At 43.0% G+C, this 19368-nt stretch overlaps 1 protein-coding gene across 2 annotated transcripts in view; it reads left to right on the top strand.

Annotated features, from left to right (window-relative positions):
- Positions 1-19368, top strand: part of RUBCNL (rubicon like autophagy enhancer) — an 80973-nt gene that overhangs the window by 17288 nt on the left and 44317 nt on the right. For both annotated transcript variants that reach the window (XM_029602886.1, XM_029602885.1), the window contains exons 2-3: positions 6236-6330; positions 11575-12258. In XM_029602886.1, coding sequence (XP_029458746.1) covers positions 6315-6330; positions 11575-12258 — 700 coding nt within the window. In that variant the 5' untranslated portion in view covers positions 6236-6314. The remainder of the gene's footprint in view (positions 1-6235; positions 6331-11574; positions 12259-19368) is intronic.

Consider the following 19368-nt stretch of genomic DNA (forward strand, 5'->3'; position numbering starts at 1 on the left):
AGTTCACTATTTGGACGACTTCCTATTCATAGGAAAGAAGGATTTGCTGGAATACATCAAGCTGTTTCTCGCGTTTCGCGAACTGGTGAGCAGATTTGGCTTCCCTTTGGCAGAAGACAAGTCCCCTGGCCCGGTAACCCCTCATTTTCCTGGGGATTGAGCTTGATTCCATGTGTATGGAATCCAGGCTGCCACGAGACAAAGTAGTGACTGTCAGTTGGTGGCCGCCACCTTGCGCAGCAGGAAAGTCATGCTGAGACACATGAAGTCCCTCATAGGCAGCCTTCCTTTGCCATGCAGGTTATTCCCCATGGAAGGATATTCCTATGTCATTTGGGCTTCATTCATGACCACTATCACTTGTGGGTTAGCAGGCCCATCAAGGAGGAACTGAAGATTTGGTCCAAGTTCCTCAGGGACTTCAATGGTATCTCAGCCTGGCTTCCCAGCCTGGTTAGCAGCAACAACCTTCAGTTATACTCTGAAGCATCAGGATGCATCGGTTTGGGTGCCTATTTTAGGGGCAATTGGTGTGCAGCGTGCTGGCTGGACAACTGGACTGCTCGCAGCCTAACCAAGAATATCACATTTCTTGAGCTGTTTCCCATCATCGCCACTATACATATCTGGGGTGGTGCTATGGTGTGACAACGCGGCAGTAGTTCAATTAACAATCAGACTTCTAAGTGCCTCCTGATGGCAGAGCTGCTGAGAAAATTCATCCTATGCTGCCTGCGCACAAACATTGTGGTGCGAGCGAAGCATATTCCTGGAATGCACAATGAGATAGCGGCCTTTCATGTTGCAAGTGGTCCCTGTTCAGGAAGCTGGCGCCACAAGCCAAGCCGAAAGGTATAGAGGTCCCGGAACAGCTTTGGTCCTTCGGAACCGGACAGCGTTCAAGATGCTGTGAAGACCATGTGCCACATCTACATGGAACTCGTACATCCACAACTACAGCAAAGTGAAGGTGTTTCTCATAGCAAACCGCTGGTCCGGCCACCGGGTTCTGGAGGACCTCTTGATACATATTTTACACCAAGCAGCAGGGACTGTCTACTTACATGGTTTGTTCGCACTTAGCAACCTTAGCGTTTTTCTCAAAGCTGGAAACGTGTCACGCTGAGCACCATTTCGCAGTGAAAAGAGTGATGCTCAGTTGGGCCAGAAAATCTCTGCCTCAGCATGACGCTCTGAGACCACTAACCCACAATCTACTGTTACAACTGTGGCATGTCCTGCCTGCAGTAGATACTGATGAGTTTGAGACTGAACTTTTATGGGTTACTTTTTCATTGGCATTTTTTAGTGTCTTGTGCGTCAGTGAATTTACGGTGCCTTCACATAAGCATCGCAGTTTTGGGGCTTGCTGGGGGAGGATGTCAGCATCTCAGGTGGCACCTTGTGTCTTTATACCTAAGACGGACCAGAGTGCCTGTGGCCAAGTCATCACACTGACAATGGTTAGAGATTGAAACGTGTCCAGTAGCGGCCGTAGTCCTATACCTAACCATATGTCCAAAAGGGAAAGATTTATTTTTGCTGCACTGCGATAAATCCCCTTTAACTTGCTATCGGTTTTCGGTGGTGTTCAAGAAAGCCCTAACAGAGGCGGGGCTCCAGAGCGAATGGTTTGGCCCTCATTCTGCATCAGAGCAGCTTCCAGTGCTGTCACCACTGGGATCCTGCAGGCAGTGATTCAGTGGTCGCTGGAGGTCGGGAGCTTATGCATCATACGTTAGGCATGAGGATGGTTCCCCTGCGCTTGTGCCCACCCAGGTGCATGCCACGACCTAGTTTTCTATTTCACTTGCAGTTGTCTTCCGGTGTCACTCTGTGTGGATAGTTGGCCGCTCATTTATCACGCATGTACGGAAAAGAGCCATCAAAGGGAAGTTTGGTCATGACCTTGGGCTCTTGGGGAAAGGTTGGATAATCGATTGACTGGGTCAAGGAGGCATGCGGTGGTGTCAGCTATGGTCAATGTTGCAGTCAAGAAGAGTGAGCATCTGCTTGAGTTACTTTTCTTGCCTTGTGAATCATCTATGAGTTGCATTAGTCGATATCCTTTATCCTGTCCTGAAGTGGTAAACCCTGAGCAGGGATCCCAACATGCTTTATATTACACTTAGCAAGTCAAAAGCATGCAGTGCAGCTGTCTGGGGTGGAAAGTCCAATAACCAGTTTTGTGGTTTACCTACAAGATAGCGTCCAGAGGGGAAGGCCTGTTTATACGGGTACATTTTGGTTCTGAGTGAGCTTGACAAAGACACTCTTGTGTTTCAGTTCTCCATATATGTAAAGAGAGAGAGCGACCTTTTTTCTTTCCCTTGGCACCCTTTAATGTTTATCAAATGTTAGCTCATATATATATATATATATATATTCGTTCTCTCTAGTCCAACATTACCCACCTCTGGAACCTCTCCCCCGGCTGCCGCACAGTTCCAGCTGTTTCATAGAGGAGCAGTTTTGACCATTTAAAATCTGATTGTGTTTGTACAAAATATGGGAAAACTAGCTTGAAGAAATCTTCTGTTAACTATCACATAGCAGCATGAAACAAGCTGGTATGCCTCTAGTGTAACGAGGACGCACATTTCATTCTTGTGCTGCTCCTGCCAATTCACTTATGGCACATCTGTCAGGGGTCTCCTCCCATGAATGGCTTTGGCTGAAAATTGTCAAGAGACTTCAGTCAAATCAATCCAGCGTGAGGACTCCCGGTACAGAAATATAGCAGTGGGTGCTTTGCATGGGGATAAGTGCCCCTAAAAATTGGGTTAAACCATCCCCCTTTCCCCTGCTCCGGTTTCTAAGTACCAATTAAATTTGCCCATGCATGAGCCACTTTTAAAGGGCCAGTACCGCTTTTTCCGCAAGAGATCTCCAGCATTCGCCTTTTCTGAAATTTTCAACTCTCCTCAAGCACTTACAAAAGCCAATGGAACATTAAAACCATTTCATGACTTATTACATAATCTGTAATAACACTGGAAGGGGTAAGTTTATATTTTCTCCTAATATCAATACCTCAACCATACATTGAGAAAATACATGGATTTAATAATATCTTTCTAATTTTAATATCATCTTTCCATTTAATATTACTATATCAAATACATTTTCAAATTGTATACATAATACAAAAATTATAACCTACCTATAACTATTATATATACAATTTGAAAATGTATTTGATATAGTAATATTAAATGGAAAGATATTAAATCCATGTATTTTCTCAATATATTATTTTGAACATACACACATGACACTATGAATCCCCAGAACTGTAGCAATATTAAAGGCCACAGAATAGAGGACAGCGTCAGAACAGCTGAATTTGGTTGTAAAGAAGGTTATTCATCTTTTAAGAATCATTTCAACACAGTGACCCAAACATAATCTGTGTTGAACCATTCCCCCTGTGTTTTTGGAGTATAGTGCAAAACGCACATATTTTTGAGGAAAAGGAGTCTGCTGCTTGAAGGACTGCATTAGCCCAGAAAGCTTGCATCTTAAATTTAGCTTAACAAAGGTGCTCAACTCCTGTGGGTTTTTTCGTAACTAATTTAATTTAGTGAAGAACAAGTATTTAAAAAAAAAAAAAAAAAAAAAAAAAGTTTTTGACTTGCTGAATATATCTGTGCCTCTTAAACCTGTCAATAGCCTGGCCATAGACTGCAGTCCCTCCCTCCCTCCTGAGAGGAGCTGTCAAGCTTCTGAGGAGCACAAAACTACCTACAAACAGCTGGAAAAAGAAATAGCCTCTAAATTCTCTCATCGTATATGTTCCAACTATATTTTTTCAAACTTTGACAAATCTATTCATCGTGTGTGTGTATGGGTGGTGAATGTCTGATTTTTTTTTTTTTTTTTTTTTTTTTTTTGACAACTGTCACCATTCAGGTTTTATGTACAAGCTCCCCAGAAACCAAAAGGATTTGGGGTTAATCGAGCCCTGTAAGCTCCTTGAGGCCGGGATCTTCCATAGTGGTTTTCTTATATAGTGCTATATATGATGGTAGCGTTGTACCCATGTACTCCCCCCCCCCCCCCCCCCAACCTGCTCCACAAAAAAAAAAAGCCCTTCTTAAATGTCCACAGTTATATTTACACTAAATATATTTATTTATTTATTTTTATTTTTTAACTTTTATATACCGACATTCTTGCATTAAATGCAAATCATGCCGGTTTACAGTGAAACAGAAAAAGCAGGAAAAAATTCCTTAGTCGAATACAATGAAACAGCTTAGTTAACAAAGGAAACATAAAAATAAATTTTTACATATACACAAAGGTTTGCAAGAAGGGGTGCATAAAGGGGAGAGCCTGGTGTTGAGGCTGTCTTAACTGTCTGATGTTAGTGATGTCATGGGGGGGCGGGTCTAATGATCGCAGCACTTACATCGCTGCTTTCCAGTTCCAGGTGAAGATCAAGCTGTTTCCTTCACTTCCCCTCCCATGACTGTGGGGTGAGAAGCGCTGCAGGGTGCCCCTTGATGTTATCTGGCTTCCCACACGCGACGCCTGGTGTTGAGGCTGTCTTAACTGTCTGATGTTAGTGATATATCGTCTGTGTCAGAAATAAGTGAAATGGCAGGGTTTCTAGGAAAGCAGTTGAAAATGCACCAGTGTTTGTTTTTTTTTTTTTTTTTCCCTTGCCAGCCTTTAATGTTTAACACATTTTGAAATCATTTTTCAGTTTTTAGCTCACCTTTTTTAAATAATGCTCAAGGCAATTTACAGCATTTTTAGTAATTTGAGTACAAGGAGATCCATATTCAAAGGGGTTTGTCTGACCCAGTTTGGGACGTAGCCGAACAAATCAGAGGATTTGAATTTCCTGCCCCTTGCAGGGGCTGTGGGGAGCAGGTGTGAAGTTATCTGGCTAGAATTACTCTGATAACTGTAGCCAAGATGTCCAGCGGGGAAACAAATCCTGCTGAATATACCCTGTTTGGTATGAAGTTAGCAGAGAAACGTTTTCTGCTCGCTGTCCTAATGAGCCTACAGTCTAAGGGGTATATTTACTGAGGCACATTGAGCATTACCGCATGATAAACATCTTGCGTTAGCGACAACACGTGGTATTTTAAATACCACGTGTTTTAATCCAAATATTGCCAAAATGGTAATGAGCTGCTTTTCATGCCTTTGCATGCAAAGCAACTCATTGCTAGGTAACTTCTTGGAAGTAAAATGTGGCTTTCCAGAAAAATCACAAGCTGCGTAATTTTTCTGGAAGTTAACAAGTCACGAGTTGTAGCTAAACTTTTTTCCTGGGAGCATCGGGATGCTAACATACATCCTGATGCTCCCGGGCAGTTTTTTAAAGGCCCAAGCAACCTGACAGTAACAGCCCCCATCCCACCCCCGCTGCTTCCAGAGGTGGCCCTAATGCAAAGAACCCCACATGATTTAACATTGCATGGCAAATGCCCCTTCCTTCCTTCCTTCCTAACCTCGCCCCTTTGCAAAAAGATTCCCCCCACCCCTAAAATATCTTGAACAACCTGGAGACTTAGTGGGGCTCAGAGCCTAGGAGGTTGTTCAAAGATTGCCCGAGTATGCCTGTGGCTGGGGTGTGTGTGTAATGCAAAGGGGCAAGGTTGAGAAGGGGGGAGAAGGGGCACTCGCAGTGTGATTTTTAAAATTGTGTTTTTGCATTGGGGCTGCCTCTAGAGGTGGCGGGACAGCTCCTTGGAGTTTTGGGACACTTGCTGGGGAGGCCGTACTCTTGGCCTGCTCACTCTCTTTGGCACGATCCCAGCACTGGGTATTTTACTGCCACCGAATGTCACCACTGAGTACTTCAGTGTAATAAACCCTGCAGTATTTCCCTCCTTGGGGGAATAACATGGCTTAGTAAATGACCCCCTAAACTGGTACCCGAGGCTACAGGAGATAATGATTTGGCCAAGGTCACAAGGAGTTTGGGTGGGGGGGGGGGGGGGGGGGGAAACGGGATTTGAGCTTTTGGTTTTCAGTCCATTGCTTTAACCACTAGGCCACACCTCAAGTTCCAGGCTGCTTCGGGCAGCTCCGTGCTCCTGCTGAAAATTTGTTTGTTTTTTATAAACGTGTCAGTGCTCTTGAATTTTGCTTCCTCCTTGACAGGTTATTCAGAAATGATGGGAACACCCCCTGTGTGTTGGGCATGATGATGTGCTTCCTCCTCAGGCCACTTACTCACCTGTCTTCTGCTTTTGTCTTTTTCATTTGACAGAGGGACTGTCCAAGATAACAGGCGCTGTATCCCAAGTTCTTTGGATTTATTCAGGCTGCCCTCACCGGGATCTCCTAAAATGTCAGTTCTTGCAGGTATGTTATATTTACATATTTACTATCTTTTTTTTTTTTTTTTTATTAGTGTTAAGGCAGGATTAGGTCATCAATAGAAACTTCCAGTTGATATATTTTTCTGTATCTTCTGTCAGATACCATACCATTAGTTATATGAAAAGTGAGTAAAGAATATATACTATAGATTGTTACTCCTGCTATTTAAACAGGTTAAAACAGAAGCGACGCCGGTCCTGGTATACCACAAACTGGCCAGGTTTTCAGGATAATCCACACTGAATGTGTATAAGGTATATTTGCTTGCACTTCCTCCATTTGTACTCCAGTGCTTCTCTTGCATATTCAGTGTGGATATCCTGAAAGCCAAACCTGTTTGTGCCTACCATTGCATTAAATTTATTTATTTAACATTTTTTTGTATACCGTTGCTCAGAGTCCATCGAAACGGTTCACAATAAATACAATAAAAAATTAAAAATATAATAAAAGCCTAGAGCTAACCTACATTACTAAAATACATTGTAAAATCTAAGGCTAGCATACTTTACATCATAACATAAAATCCATAACATAACATAAAATCATTAACCTAACATTATTCCCCTACTTTAAGGTTGCTTTCCCTATTTAGCTAACTCCAAAATGGGTTCTGTGCTTGTTAAATTGTAGACTGTTCCTAAATTGGCGTGGATTACCTAATAACTCTAGCCCAGTAAACATGTCCCAACCATAATGGGCAACTGTGAAATTTGTGGCTGTTTTTACGTCACTTAGTTCGCATTTGGGGCACTGACTCGTCGTCGTGCATCTGCTGTGTTAAAGTTTCTGCACATCCTGTGGAAAGACTCTTGTGCAGGGTTTCTCAGATCAGGTCCTGGAGGGCCGCAGACAGGTCTGGTTTCCGCCATAGTTGAGCTGTGCATGTTGTCTTTGTGAAAAGTCCAGAGATGTGTATGGACAGCTGAATGTTTGTCGTGGTTATTCTGAAGACCAGACCTGCTGGTGCTCTTCACTGAGAAGCCCCGCTGACTGTTATCCCTCTTATCACCCACTCCCAATCCTAAATGAGGGGTCAGAGAGGCATTGGGATTATGTAGTTTCTTCAGACAGGGCAGGTGGGACTTGTTGCTTTTCTCACTGATCCTGTGGTACCTAATAAGTTTCTAGAAAAATCATAATTTAAACCAGAGCTGTCTGAGCACAGATAACAGCTCGTATTATGAGAAGTTCCGTTTTAGTTTGAAGCATATTTGGGGTGGAATGGATTTTTATTTTTGTCTGGTATAGTTTACCACCTGCTCGTCTCGTTTATTTTAATTCCCTTACCAGGGATTATTAAATATTATTCTTCTGATGGGTCTGTCTCAGTCACTAAGGATTTGGGGGTAGCCTCACTGGGCACAGCGAATCCCAGGGAAGTGCATTTCGGAAGGGTACATTTGTAGTGACACAGGGAGGCCTCCAGCAATTTGTAGCCTATGGTGAACGCAGCAGGTTCTTCATTCCAATTTTTTTTTTTTTGCTTTTCACATTTCTGCTTTCTGGCCAATGAGCTTTCTGTTCCTACCTTTCGGTCATAAATCACTTTGCTGCAGACTGCTTGTTTTGTTGATTATAGGTTCAATCACATCTCTTTCAACACTAGGAATCAATGCTTTGGTTTCCTTTTTTTTTTTTTTTTTTTTTTTTTAATTGTACCATCTTCTTTTCCGCTCCCCCCTGGGACAGCATGTCTGGATGATTTTTAACACTCTGTGGCTGGAGGAACCACCAGCCAGCACTTTTTATTGCTCTTTCAACCTGTGGAATTCTTTTTATTTTTTTTAATTTATACTTTATTGAATTTCCAAATAAACATCAAAGTATACACTTTGTAAAGAAACATGGTATCATACACGCAAAAATATTCAAATTGAAAGGAAAAAAATAGCACAGGTAATTCCATTACTTTATTACCCAGTAGACCACCATAGAAAGGGGGCGGAGGGTGGATAGAAAACAAAAAGGCAATATTACATCATATTAAAAAGGCTTCCCTAGATACCCATTTTATTTCTAATGCGATGAATACTAAATACTTTCAAGCTGTAACTGAGCTCTTTTTGATTGTATAAAATCCTTTAACTGTTCGGGCTGGAAGAGAATGTAGTTATCCCTGTTATATTTCACTGCACACTTGCAGGGAAACCTCAGAAAAAATGAGGCTCCTAAAGCAAGTGTCTCCCGTTTCAACGCCAGGAAGCCTTTTCTTTTAGTTTGCATAGATTTTGTCAAATCGGGGTAAATTCTGATCTTTGCTCCCATAAATAAGGCATCCATTTTCTTGAAATATATTTTCATCTCATCTGTAAGATCTTTTTCGTTATAGAAAGTGATCAATAATGTTCATCTTTCAATTATTTCAAATCCTGATGATTCAAGAAACTCTGTCAAATTGGCAAAGTCTCTTGGAGTTTCTTGTACGTGTTGTGTGTGCTTATTTGGTAAGAAGTAGACTCTGTCCAGGGGTGGGGTACTTTGAGAAGGAAATTCCAGTATTTCAGAAAAACACCTTTTAATTGTACTCCGAGGAAATTCCCCCACTATCCTGGGAAAATTCAGTTCACGTAGATTAAGGTGTCTTAGCACATTTTCAGTATTTTCTATTTTTCTATTGATGTTTCCACAGTCCTGAATGATAACATTTTGTACCGATTTCACTTGCTTTATTTCATTTTCGATCCTCTCAAAATTCCCCGAGGCCTCCTGCTTCTGTACCTTGAAATTTTTATTCAAGGAATCCCATTTGTTGGGAAAATGCATTAATTTCAACTGAACAGTCCCCGCAGGATTGCTCTGTGGACGATGTCAAATTCCAAAGCGTGTCTAAAGTCACCACCAGGGAAGGCAACAGACCTCTCTCCTCCTCCTACCGCCTGTACCTCCCCTCCCTCCTGCTCGAACTCACTGGGCAAGTTCCCTTCGATCTCCTGAAAGTTTGTCGCAGGGAAATCCTCCAACGTAGCTCCCTCCTCTTGCGAGGCTTGTAACCCAACTTCGGAGCTCAGCCTCTAGCGTGGCCTCTCATCGAGGGGGCTTAGCAACACTTCATCCGAAGTTAGGCCGGCTTCTCCTCCTAGTGTCCTAACAGCCGGAGCACTAATTCCCTGTTTGTGTGGGTATCGCGGTGCACTGTAGAATAGTGTTTTGCCCAGAAGGCAGGGCGGTGATAGGGTAATTCCTCACCCTGCCTTTTCTTTTTGGAGGCATATTAACTTAAGAAATACAAAATAACCCAGAAAACGCTCCACAGCAAACAGTGCTACCGGTCAGGGTGCCATCTTGCTCCATCCCCCCGTGGAATTATTTTTATTGTATTTTTTTGGGCTAGAAATGTTTTTCTTTTTGGGCTTCTAGCTGAATCAGAATCAACCTCTTTTGGACCTCGTACTGTGGCTTCTTTTATGAACCTGGTCCCTGTGCAGTCTAGGTCTAACCATTTGGTGTCCTCACTTGACACTGATGCCTCTGCAGCTTCCCCTACTTGGGCCTGAGATTTGAAGCCACATTTTTCACTGAGCTGCTAGGTTGGCCCTCGTCCTCCCAATCTTCATTTTAGGGATGGGGAGGAAGAGGCAAAAAGATGGGTGGGACCCCTTTGCTAAGCATTAATATGGCTGTCCTAATGAGTGATCCTTAAATAGGGATGGAAATATATTTAGAGAACTTAGGAACCTGGAAAAATTTTCCTATTTTTTTGCCTTTTGCACTTTTATTTTTGTTCAGCTTTTTTTTTTTTTCTTATTTTGCACTTTTAGTTTAGTGTTATATATTTTTGTGCTTTTTAACTTTATTTACTTTTCTGAATTTTAGGCTCCAGATGCCAGATTTTAGACACTTGGGTGACCTGGATATTGGGATTTTTCCAGCCCTGTTTTAACTACATCACTGGAAGTGTAGTTAATACCCAAACAGCACATTTAAATATATATTTAAAAAAAATTTTTGAACAAATTTTCTTATGTTGTAGCATTCCCATTGGAAATTCTGGTGGAAACGCTAAGACATTAAAGCTAACGCCTTTTAGTCCATATTCCTCAGTGTGAGGTGCAGCGTCGCTAATGACTTGATGTGGTCCTTGCGGTTGTTTTTAAATTAGGCACTGCGGAGTTCAATGATAACTTATCTGATCTGGTGATTTTTAAATTCTCACTCTCGGGTATCCAGACTAGTTTCAGAGTGACCGCGATGAACACATTTTTGGAATACATTTTGATTTAAGAATTGTGTTAATTTTATTTTAGCTTGGTTGCTGGGGAAGTGCTCTGTGTGTTTTTACACTTTACTTTTGGTGACCATTTCACAGAAGTTGGTGTTTTCCTTGAAACTAAACCATTCTAAAACAGATTTACCCTTATTCTAACCCAGGGGTCCTTAAGAGTGACAAACAGGCCAGGTTTTCAGGATATCCATAATGAATATGCATGAGATGTTTTTGCATACCTTTGTATCTCATGCATATTAGTTGTGGATATCCTGAAAACCAGGCCTGTTTTTTTGTGGCTCCCCAGGGCCAGAGTTGACCACCCCTGATGTAACCATTGACACAATTGATTAATGTGAGTGATAAATCTGCATTTTTAAACAAACAGTAGTGAATCCTGCTGATGGTGCAACATGGGGGTGTTTGAAGAGAAGCCTGCTGAGACCCTAAAACATTGCCAATTCATGCAACCAAACAAATCTATATAAAAAAAAAAAAAACCTTTAAATGAGTGGAATCTAAATACAACTAGTGGTAGAATTGGAAGTGGTGAAGTGCAATTTGGAAGTTTTCTAAATGTTCAAAAGTCCACTGGAAAGACTTGGGCTCCCTTTAAGCAGAGGTAGCTCTTTTTTTTTTTTTTTTCTAAGCCTTGTGCAGACTAGACTATATTCCAAGTGATGGCCATTAAGATAATCTAATATCCTCTTGGAAAATGTGCTCTGTATGTTAGTGTGTGAAACCGATTACGCTAGTTCCTCATAACAAACTGACTTGAAGCCGTGAAAACAAGAATGTTCTAAGGGAAGATTTGTGTTAAAACCATTTGACTATCATAAATATGTACAGGAATTAATTTTTTGGAGACTAGGAAAATGACATTTGTATGTCCAGGATTGGCGTTAAAGAGAGGCTTTCTCTAGAGAGATCACTGTACAATGCTAAGTTTCAGTAGGGTGTTTTTCATCCAGTTTTATGATATTTTTTTTATTTTATTTTTTTTTAACCTTCTTGAACAGATGAATTCTGCAGGCCAGCGGTGATTGGACATGCCGGCAAACGTGGATCATACCCGGACAGCACGACCACTATCAAAGATCTTCTTGTGTCTGTGCTAAGCACCTCTGATGGCTTTAAGTCTCGGTTGTTCGCTGATGGTACCGTGGTGCTGGCGGCCGAACTCCCAGACAGCGACACGGAGCGCTGGGGAGGCAGTAGCGATGGCGATCTTATCGAGGACTTCGACAGCGATACAGATGGCACCAAAAATATCACATACGCACAGAAGGACATCAGATTCACGAGGAACAAGGCATGTTGGGACAATACACAGACTAATTCTTCTGAATCACCGCCCTGCCCTTCTTTAAGTCAAAGCTCCGTCACTTCCAGGGAACACTTTTCAGAGCTGGGGACGTCGCCAGTTCCAAAATGCAACCATTTCGTGGAGAAGGCGTGGCACGATGCCACCCCCCCATCACAAATCGGCTCACCTTGCAAGGGTTCGGAGAGGGGAATGTTTTCTTTGCTTGATGCACCGACGCACCATTTTCAGCTTGAGCAAACTGCACTTCTCCCAGAGTTTAAACCACTGCCCACCACTCCAGCCGCTTGTTCTGGGACGTCTGATACGGTGCCCCCCGCAGCCAAAGAAAGTGGCATCTCTGACCCACGTTCACAGTCCTACCTCACAGTTCAGCAAGGTAACACTTTGCTTTTACGTGCTCAGTTTTGGTTGCTAGTTCCCTCATTTACTAATGTTAAGAACTTTTATTTTATTTTTTTAATACTTTCCCTAAAATTAATTTGCTGGAATTCCCTCCCTCTTCCTTCATCTTGGATAAAATCAGACCGACCATGCGGGCTGCTCCGATAGTCAAGGAGTGATACTCTAGATGCCACAGATTTAGGCAGCTTGGCAGGAATTACTTGACTTTGCTGTCTGTTTTGGTGGGTTGTGTGTCCAAACCTATCAAACTATTTAATTTCCTTTCTCCCTTTTTATAACATGAAGTAAAATTTGCCAGAATTGGAGCAATGCACGCTTAATGTTTTGCATTGTGTCCGGTAAAGTGACTTCGTTAAGGCAACGAACAGGTAAGCTGTGATTGCAGGGTGCTTCAAGGTAGCTCACGTGACCGTCTGTGGTTACACAAGCGTTGCCGGGAGTGACTCTTGTTGGGTTGCTCTTGTTTGTGTTCTGCTTTGTTTGTGATCCTTGAGCAGATTACCTCATTTTAAAATGTTGATGTTGGATAGGCTCCAGACAAATCCACCCATACCAGTTCTGAAGGATTTCCTTTCCCCACTGTGTGTTTGAGTGGTTTAAATGATCTCTGACCCAGTTTCTGATGAGCGAGGATTATCCACTGTAATTTATAATAATTTGTAATCTGGTGGTTTTTGGTGGGTGATTTTAATTTTTTTACCCCCTCCTATTTTGGGTTTTCCTCCCTCCAACAACTGCCCCTGCCAGCTCAGGATCCTGTGGTGGCTCAGATTCCTGTTGAGCTGGAGTCTGGAGGCTTGATGTCCCTCAACACAGTTTTTTTTTGTATGCAAGCAGAAGTTGCGCCACCGGTGTTGGTCGTCCTTCCCTTCTGGGGCCTGAGCATATTGTCCTTGTGAAACACAACCCACCTTAAACCACAAAAACATTGCCTTACAGTTTGACGAGAAACACTTCGTAATATTTATATAGCTGTGTACACAGATGCACATAAGGTAATTTTTTCACAAGACTACAGTGTCCCTGCCCAAGGACAATAAACTGTAAGGCTTACTACCGGGGGGTAGGAGGAGTTACGTGACTTGCTAAATGTCACACATAGCGTGGAATATGGGACTGTATTCTCCAGGTTTGTAGCTCTGTCTTCTAAACAACTTTAATTTTGGGTTTTTTCACCTCCCTTTCCCCAAAGAGCTTATAGTCTAACTATACACTGAACTGTGCATGTTTTATATTTTATATAAATTGTATGATATATATTAATGGATCTCAACTATGTAGATAAATTGAGAAGAAATTAGGTAATCATCCTTGGTGTCATCTGACATTTTAAAAATTCAGTTTCTTCATCCAGGGATACCAAGCGCGGTCAGAATATTTCACATTTTCCGTCGATGAGCTGGGCTGAATTAGCCATGATGTGTAGGTGATGTTATCCAGCACCGAACTGACCCATATCTCCTAGCTAGGTGAAGCTATACTGAGCATGTGCTGGAGTTCCCATGCACGTGCTGCCTCATGAGCCCTTAAGTCTTATTTTGTCCAGGCTATTGCACAGACATGTTACCTTTCTGTCTTTTGTGATCTGTTTTTGAGGTTATTCCTTGCTGCATTGCAGTGAGTTTTTCTCACACGCTGCCCTGGCAGCTTCTCGATGGTATTTTAAGTAATACAAAAAAGTGGGAAAAAAACTAAACAAAAACAAAGGTCAGGACAGCTGCTATCTGTGGCTTCAAAGGTTTTTTTTAGGTTTGTTTTTTTTCTTTGGGTGCACTGGATGTTGATCAGACACCCACGAAGTATGCTTAAAGGTGCCTAGGCCTATATCGGGATCCTGCAAACTGCTGCAGCTCTGGTTGCTGGTCACCCAGGGCGCAGCAGTATCATGCCTGGAAAATGGGGGATCACAGGCAGGTGCTGTAGGGTTAGAACTCTAAACATTAGCATTGTACCAGGTATCTGAACGAGCCTCCTGTAGAAGCTAAGGCATTGTTGGGCTCCTGATATATAGAACTGAGGTGGTAAGATTTTTCGCTATTCCCTGTCCTATCGGGAGGGTACTTCTCCCCCTCCCAGCCTTTGTGCTGGCTCCCGGATCTGCTATAGGGCAGGGGTTGGGGAAAAAGTGCAGGGACGTTTTGGCTCTGGAGAAGGTACAAGGAAAGCGCCTAAGCTGGCTCAGTCAGCAGGACGAAACCTGTTTGAGCATGGCATACCCCCTCCAAGGTGCCGTTGATGCTTGGCGCATAGATCCGCCAGGCAGATGGAGGTTCTGGCTCAAGAGCCTATTGATGTAGAGAGCCTTGGCATTAGGGGATGGCACAACCCAGGCATCTACCACCCTCTTAATAAAGAAGCATTTTCTCATGGTTCCTCTGAATTTTCTTCCCTGCATCTTTAGAGTATCAGATCTCCTTGTCCTTTAAACTTTTTTTTTCCTATGGAAAATTTCCCCTTTCTGTATTTATTGAAGCCATCTTCTCCGAGGGTCTACAATCCTCCACTTGCAAAGCAATAAGGACTAAAGGTTGGAAAAATATTTAGAAAACCTGGGTTTCCAGCCAAAACTTTTTAGAAGCTAGGGAAAATGTTTTTTTTTCCTTCATAGTTTACTTGTGTTGTGTTTGTTCTGCATTTTTTTATTTTGCTTTCCCTTCCCTCCGGTTTCTTCTCTATGCATTAATCCAGCCTCTCTCCCTCTCCTGTCCAGCCCTGCCTCCTGCTTCTCTATTTCTTTCCCAACCACATAGCCTGGCAAAAACAGATGCAGGAGGTTTTACATCTGGTGGTCCTGATACATCAGCCCTTGGGACGGCTGCACTGCCAGCTCCTCTTCTCGGGGTGGTGATGGACATGGAAGTTTCGGCACTCGGGTGTTTGGCCCCCGTTTTAAGGGCTGCTGGCATTTAGCGAATGGTATTTTTAAGGGTTGTAAATGACTGTGAACAACAAGGCTGCCTTTCTACTGAGAAATGGTGTCATGAGCTACAATAAGATGAGCTTAGTCTTACAATCTCTGCATTTGCTACTTCTGTGCATTTGCTTCAGGCTCTGTGGCTTGGTTGTCCTTGAAGAGCTAAGTGCTGTGATTTATAATTTAGCAGCCTGCCATAAACTCATGCCATGTTTTGTGATGTTCCAGTCTTAACAAGCGGAAGTGGTGCTTCCATAAATCATGAATAGTAGATAAAGATTTGTGGTGATCAGTGCTTTTTGCATTTGCATTGCCAAATGTGAGAGTCCTCACACATGGGTGACGTCATTGGATGGAGCCTGGCACAAAAAAACCCTATGTCAAAGTTTCTGGAACTTCTTTGTTTTTTAAGTTTTGAAAAATTTACAAAAAGAGTTTAACAGCACTTGGAAAACTAAGAACAAGTGACACCTCGGGCATTAGAGAGATGCATCCACAAAAAGAAAAAAAGGCAAACTACCTTCTCCCCCGCCACCTCCAATGTGGTCCCCATACGGCTTGTTATCTGACTGATTTATTTAAGGAAAAAGTAAGTTTTTCCATGAGAGCAATATCATAAGAACATAAGAAAATGCCATACTGGGTCAGACCAAGGGTCCATCAAGCCCAGCATCCTGTTTCCATCAGGGGCCAATCCAGGCCATAAGAACCTGGCAAGTACCCAAAAATTAATCTATTCCATGTAACCATTGCTAATGGCAGTGGCTATTCTCTAAGTGAACTTAATAGCAGGTAATGGACTTCTCCTCCAAGAACTTATCCAATCCTTTTTTAAACCCAGCTATACTAACTGCACTAACCACATCCTCTGGCAACAAATTCCAGAGTTTAATTGTGCGTTGAGTGAAAAAGAACTTTCTCCGATTAGTTTTAAATGTGCCCCATGCTAACTTCATGGAGTGCCCCCTAGTCTTTCTACTATCCGAAAGAGTAAATAACCGATTCACATCTACCCGTTCTAGACCTCTCATGATTTTAAACACCTCTATCATATCCCCCCTCAGTCTTCTCTTCTCCAAGCTGAAAAGTCCTAACCTCTTTAGTCTTTCCTCATAGGGGAGCTGTTCCATTCCCCTTATCATTTTGGTGGCAATTATATCTTTTTTGAGATGCGGCGACCAGAATTGTACACAGAATTCAAGGTGCGGTCTCACCATGGAGCGATAGAGGCATTATGACATTTTCCGTTTTATTCATCATTCCTTTTCTAATAATTCCCAACATTCTGTTTGCTTTTTTGACTGCCGCAGCACACTGCACCGACTATTTCAATGTGTTATCCACTGTGACACCTAGATCTCTTTCTTGGGTTGTAGCACCTAATATGGAACCCAACATTGTGTAATTATAGCATGGGTTATTTTTCCCTATATGCATCACCTTGCACTTATCCACATTAAATTTCATCTGCCATTTGGATGCCCAATTTTCCAGTCTCACAAGGTCTTCCTGCAATTTATCACAATCTGCTTGTGATTTAACTACTCTGAACAATTTTGTGTCATCTGCAAATTTGATTATCTCACTCGTCGTATTTCTTTCCAGATCATTTATAAATATATTGAACAGTAAGCATCTTGGATTCCCAGTATGAGATAGGAGAGCTTTTCCATGGGTGAACCACAGTCAAACGCACAGCGTGTAGCAAGTGGCCCACCAACTTTCTACTGGCTCTCATCTCCCATATGTTAGACCATCTCCCCATAAAAAGAGAGCTGGATCCACCTGCAAACTTTGTCCACATATATAGTGAACACAGTCAGCCACTTGAACATGCGGGATACTCCCACCACATGTGATAATTGGTGCCAATAAGTCCACACTCCCTCCAACAAGCTGGACTAACATAGCTAAACCTAGTGTAACAAGCTGGAGAACAGTATGGCCTGTTCAGCAATTTATATTGCATTTCCTGCCCTTTTATAACGTATAGTGATTTGTCTGGACCTTTTCCAATCCAAACTATCTAGAGCGGCACCCATATCCTCATTCCATAACTGAATGATCCTGGTGTGATGTCTGTTTCACAGAGAGCAGCCCGTATTCACTGCTATAAGATGTTTCGCTTTCCGTCTACAACCAAGTGGACCTTATACTCCTCAACCCCCCGGGTAGTCTCTATTTATCACTGAGACATCTTTGCATAAATAAAAGGAAAAACATCTGGTCATAGTTGGCACATGGGAAATCCTCAACCATCTCCAACAATGGTTTAATATGGCTATCATCAGCCAATTGTCCTAAAAATTTTAAACCCCCTGCCGCCCAAGTAGCTACATCAGGAGAAAATGTATGCAGGGACAGATGTGGGTTACAGACTAAGGATATCAAACAAGACCGGTTAGCAATCTGTGGGCTGAGTGAATGACACGCCACCCTCCATATTTTGTGTTTTCAATTATAGGATTCCCAAATACCACCTGCCTTTAAGAGTGTGATGTTGGCATGTGCAGCAGGGACAAAAGTTTCTGGAAATTTGACTGCGCATACTGAGCACGACTGGCATGCCCTATACCACGCGTCCATGTGGGATCCCTGTTTCGTCTTTTTTTTTTTTTTTCTGCAGAGCTTTTGCCTCGCGGTTAAGTGAGCTCTTGACTTTTCTTCAAGAAAGTGCCTTGGAAAACTTTTCTACTGATCATTTTCAGTGGTTTTTTTGTGGGGGGGGGGGGGTTTCCACGTTTCATCGACGTCTGGTTCCCCTTAGATTCCTCAGACATGTTTTTCTGTGGTTTGGTAAGTTTTTTTTTAATTTTTGCTTTCATTCCTTCATTGTTCGAGAGAGATCTGGTTTCCACTCCTTTGGGAGTTGTCCATTCGGAGACCGATCAGTCTGGGGGACTCCTCCCCCCGCCCCAAGTCTCATCATACAAGATCAGGGCAGGCTGTGGCATCCTAACCTTTAGGCCCTGTCGCTCACAGCTTGGATGTTGAGAGGTTAATTCTGTAGCTACTTCTCAGGTCCTGGTAGCTTCCAGAAAACCTTCCATTAGAAAGTCGTACAGACTGAAGGTGGAGGAGGTTTTCTGTAAGGTATGAGCAGAAGACCCTAGATCTGTTCTCCTACCCCATACAAAAACTGCTTCACTTCCTTCACGTATCAGACTAGCTTGAAGACCAACTCCGTTAGTTCATCTTGGTGCAATTGGCGCAAAGCACCATGGTGTAGATGGTATGCCCATCTCTGTACAGCCTATATTTGTACATTTTCATGCAGGGCCTGCTTCAATTGAAACCTTCCCTAAGGCTTCCCGCTATGTCTTGGGACCTCAATAGTGGTGCTAGCTCAGCTGATGAAAGCTCCCTTTGAGCTGCTGAGCTCCTGTGTCCTTACGTACCTGACCTGGAAGGTCATGTTTTTGGTGGCGGTCACTTCAGTATGCAGGGTCAGCAAGCTCCAGCCCTTAGTGACTTATCCACCTTTTACCGTATTATGACAGGGTGGTCTTGCATAAGGTGGTGATGGATTTCCATCTTAACCAGTCAATCTTCCTATCAACATTCTTTCCCAGGCTCCATTCGCACCAAGGTGAATGAGCACTGCACAGTTTGGATTGCAAGAGAGCCTTTGCCTTCTATCTGGAGTGGCCAGAAGGCCATAGACAGTCCACCTAACATTTTATTTCTTTTGACAGGAATAGGTTGGGAGTTGCCGTTGCCAGACACTATCCAATTGGCTAGCGGACTGCATCTCCTGTTATGCCCAGGTGGGACTGCATCTTGGTGGGGGGGGGGGGGGTCATTCTGTCAGAGCCATGGCAATGTCAGTGGCCCACCTGCGAGCAGTTCCCGTGGTGGAGATCCGCAGGGCTGCGACGTGGCGTTCCTCCACACAGTCCCATCTCACTGCTGTCTGGATAGGGATGGCTGACATGAGTAGTTTTGGCCACTCTGTTCTTCTGAATCTCTTTGAGGTATATAACTCAACTCTCCTTGCCTAGGGCCCATTGTTTGGGTTCAGGCTGTCTCCCCCTCTGTTACCCACAGCACTATGGTTGGTGCTTGTTGGTCCCCTTTTGTGTTGGAGAAGCCTGTAGCTAGGAATTCACCCATGTGTGAGGACTAGCATCCTGCTGTCCTAGGAAAACACCTGTTGGGGTCAGCAACTCT

The sequence above is a fragment of the Rhinatrema bivittatum genome, chromosome 5 (genome assembly GCF_901001135.1).
Source record: "Rhinatrema bivittatum chromosome 5, aRhiBiv1.1, whole genome shotgun sequence".
Classification (NCBI taxonomy): domain Eukaryota; kingdom Metazoa; phylum Chordata; class Amphibia; order Gymnophiona; family Rhinatrematidae; genus Rhinatrema; species Rhinatrema bivittatum.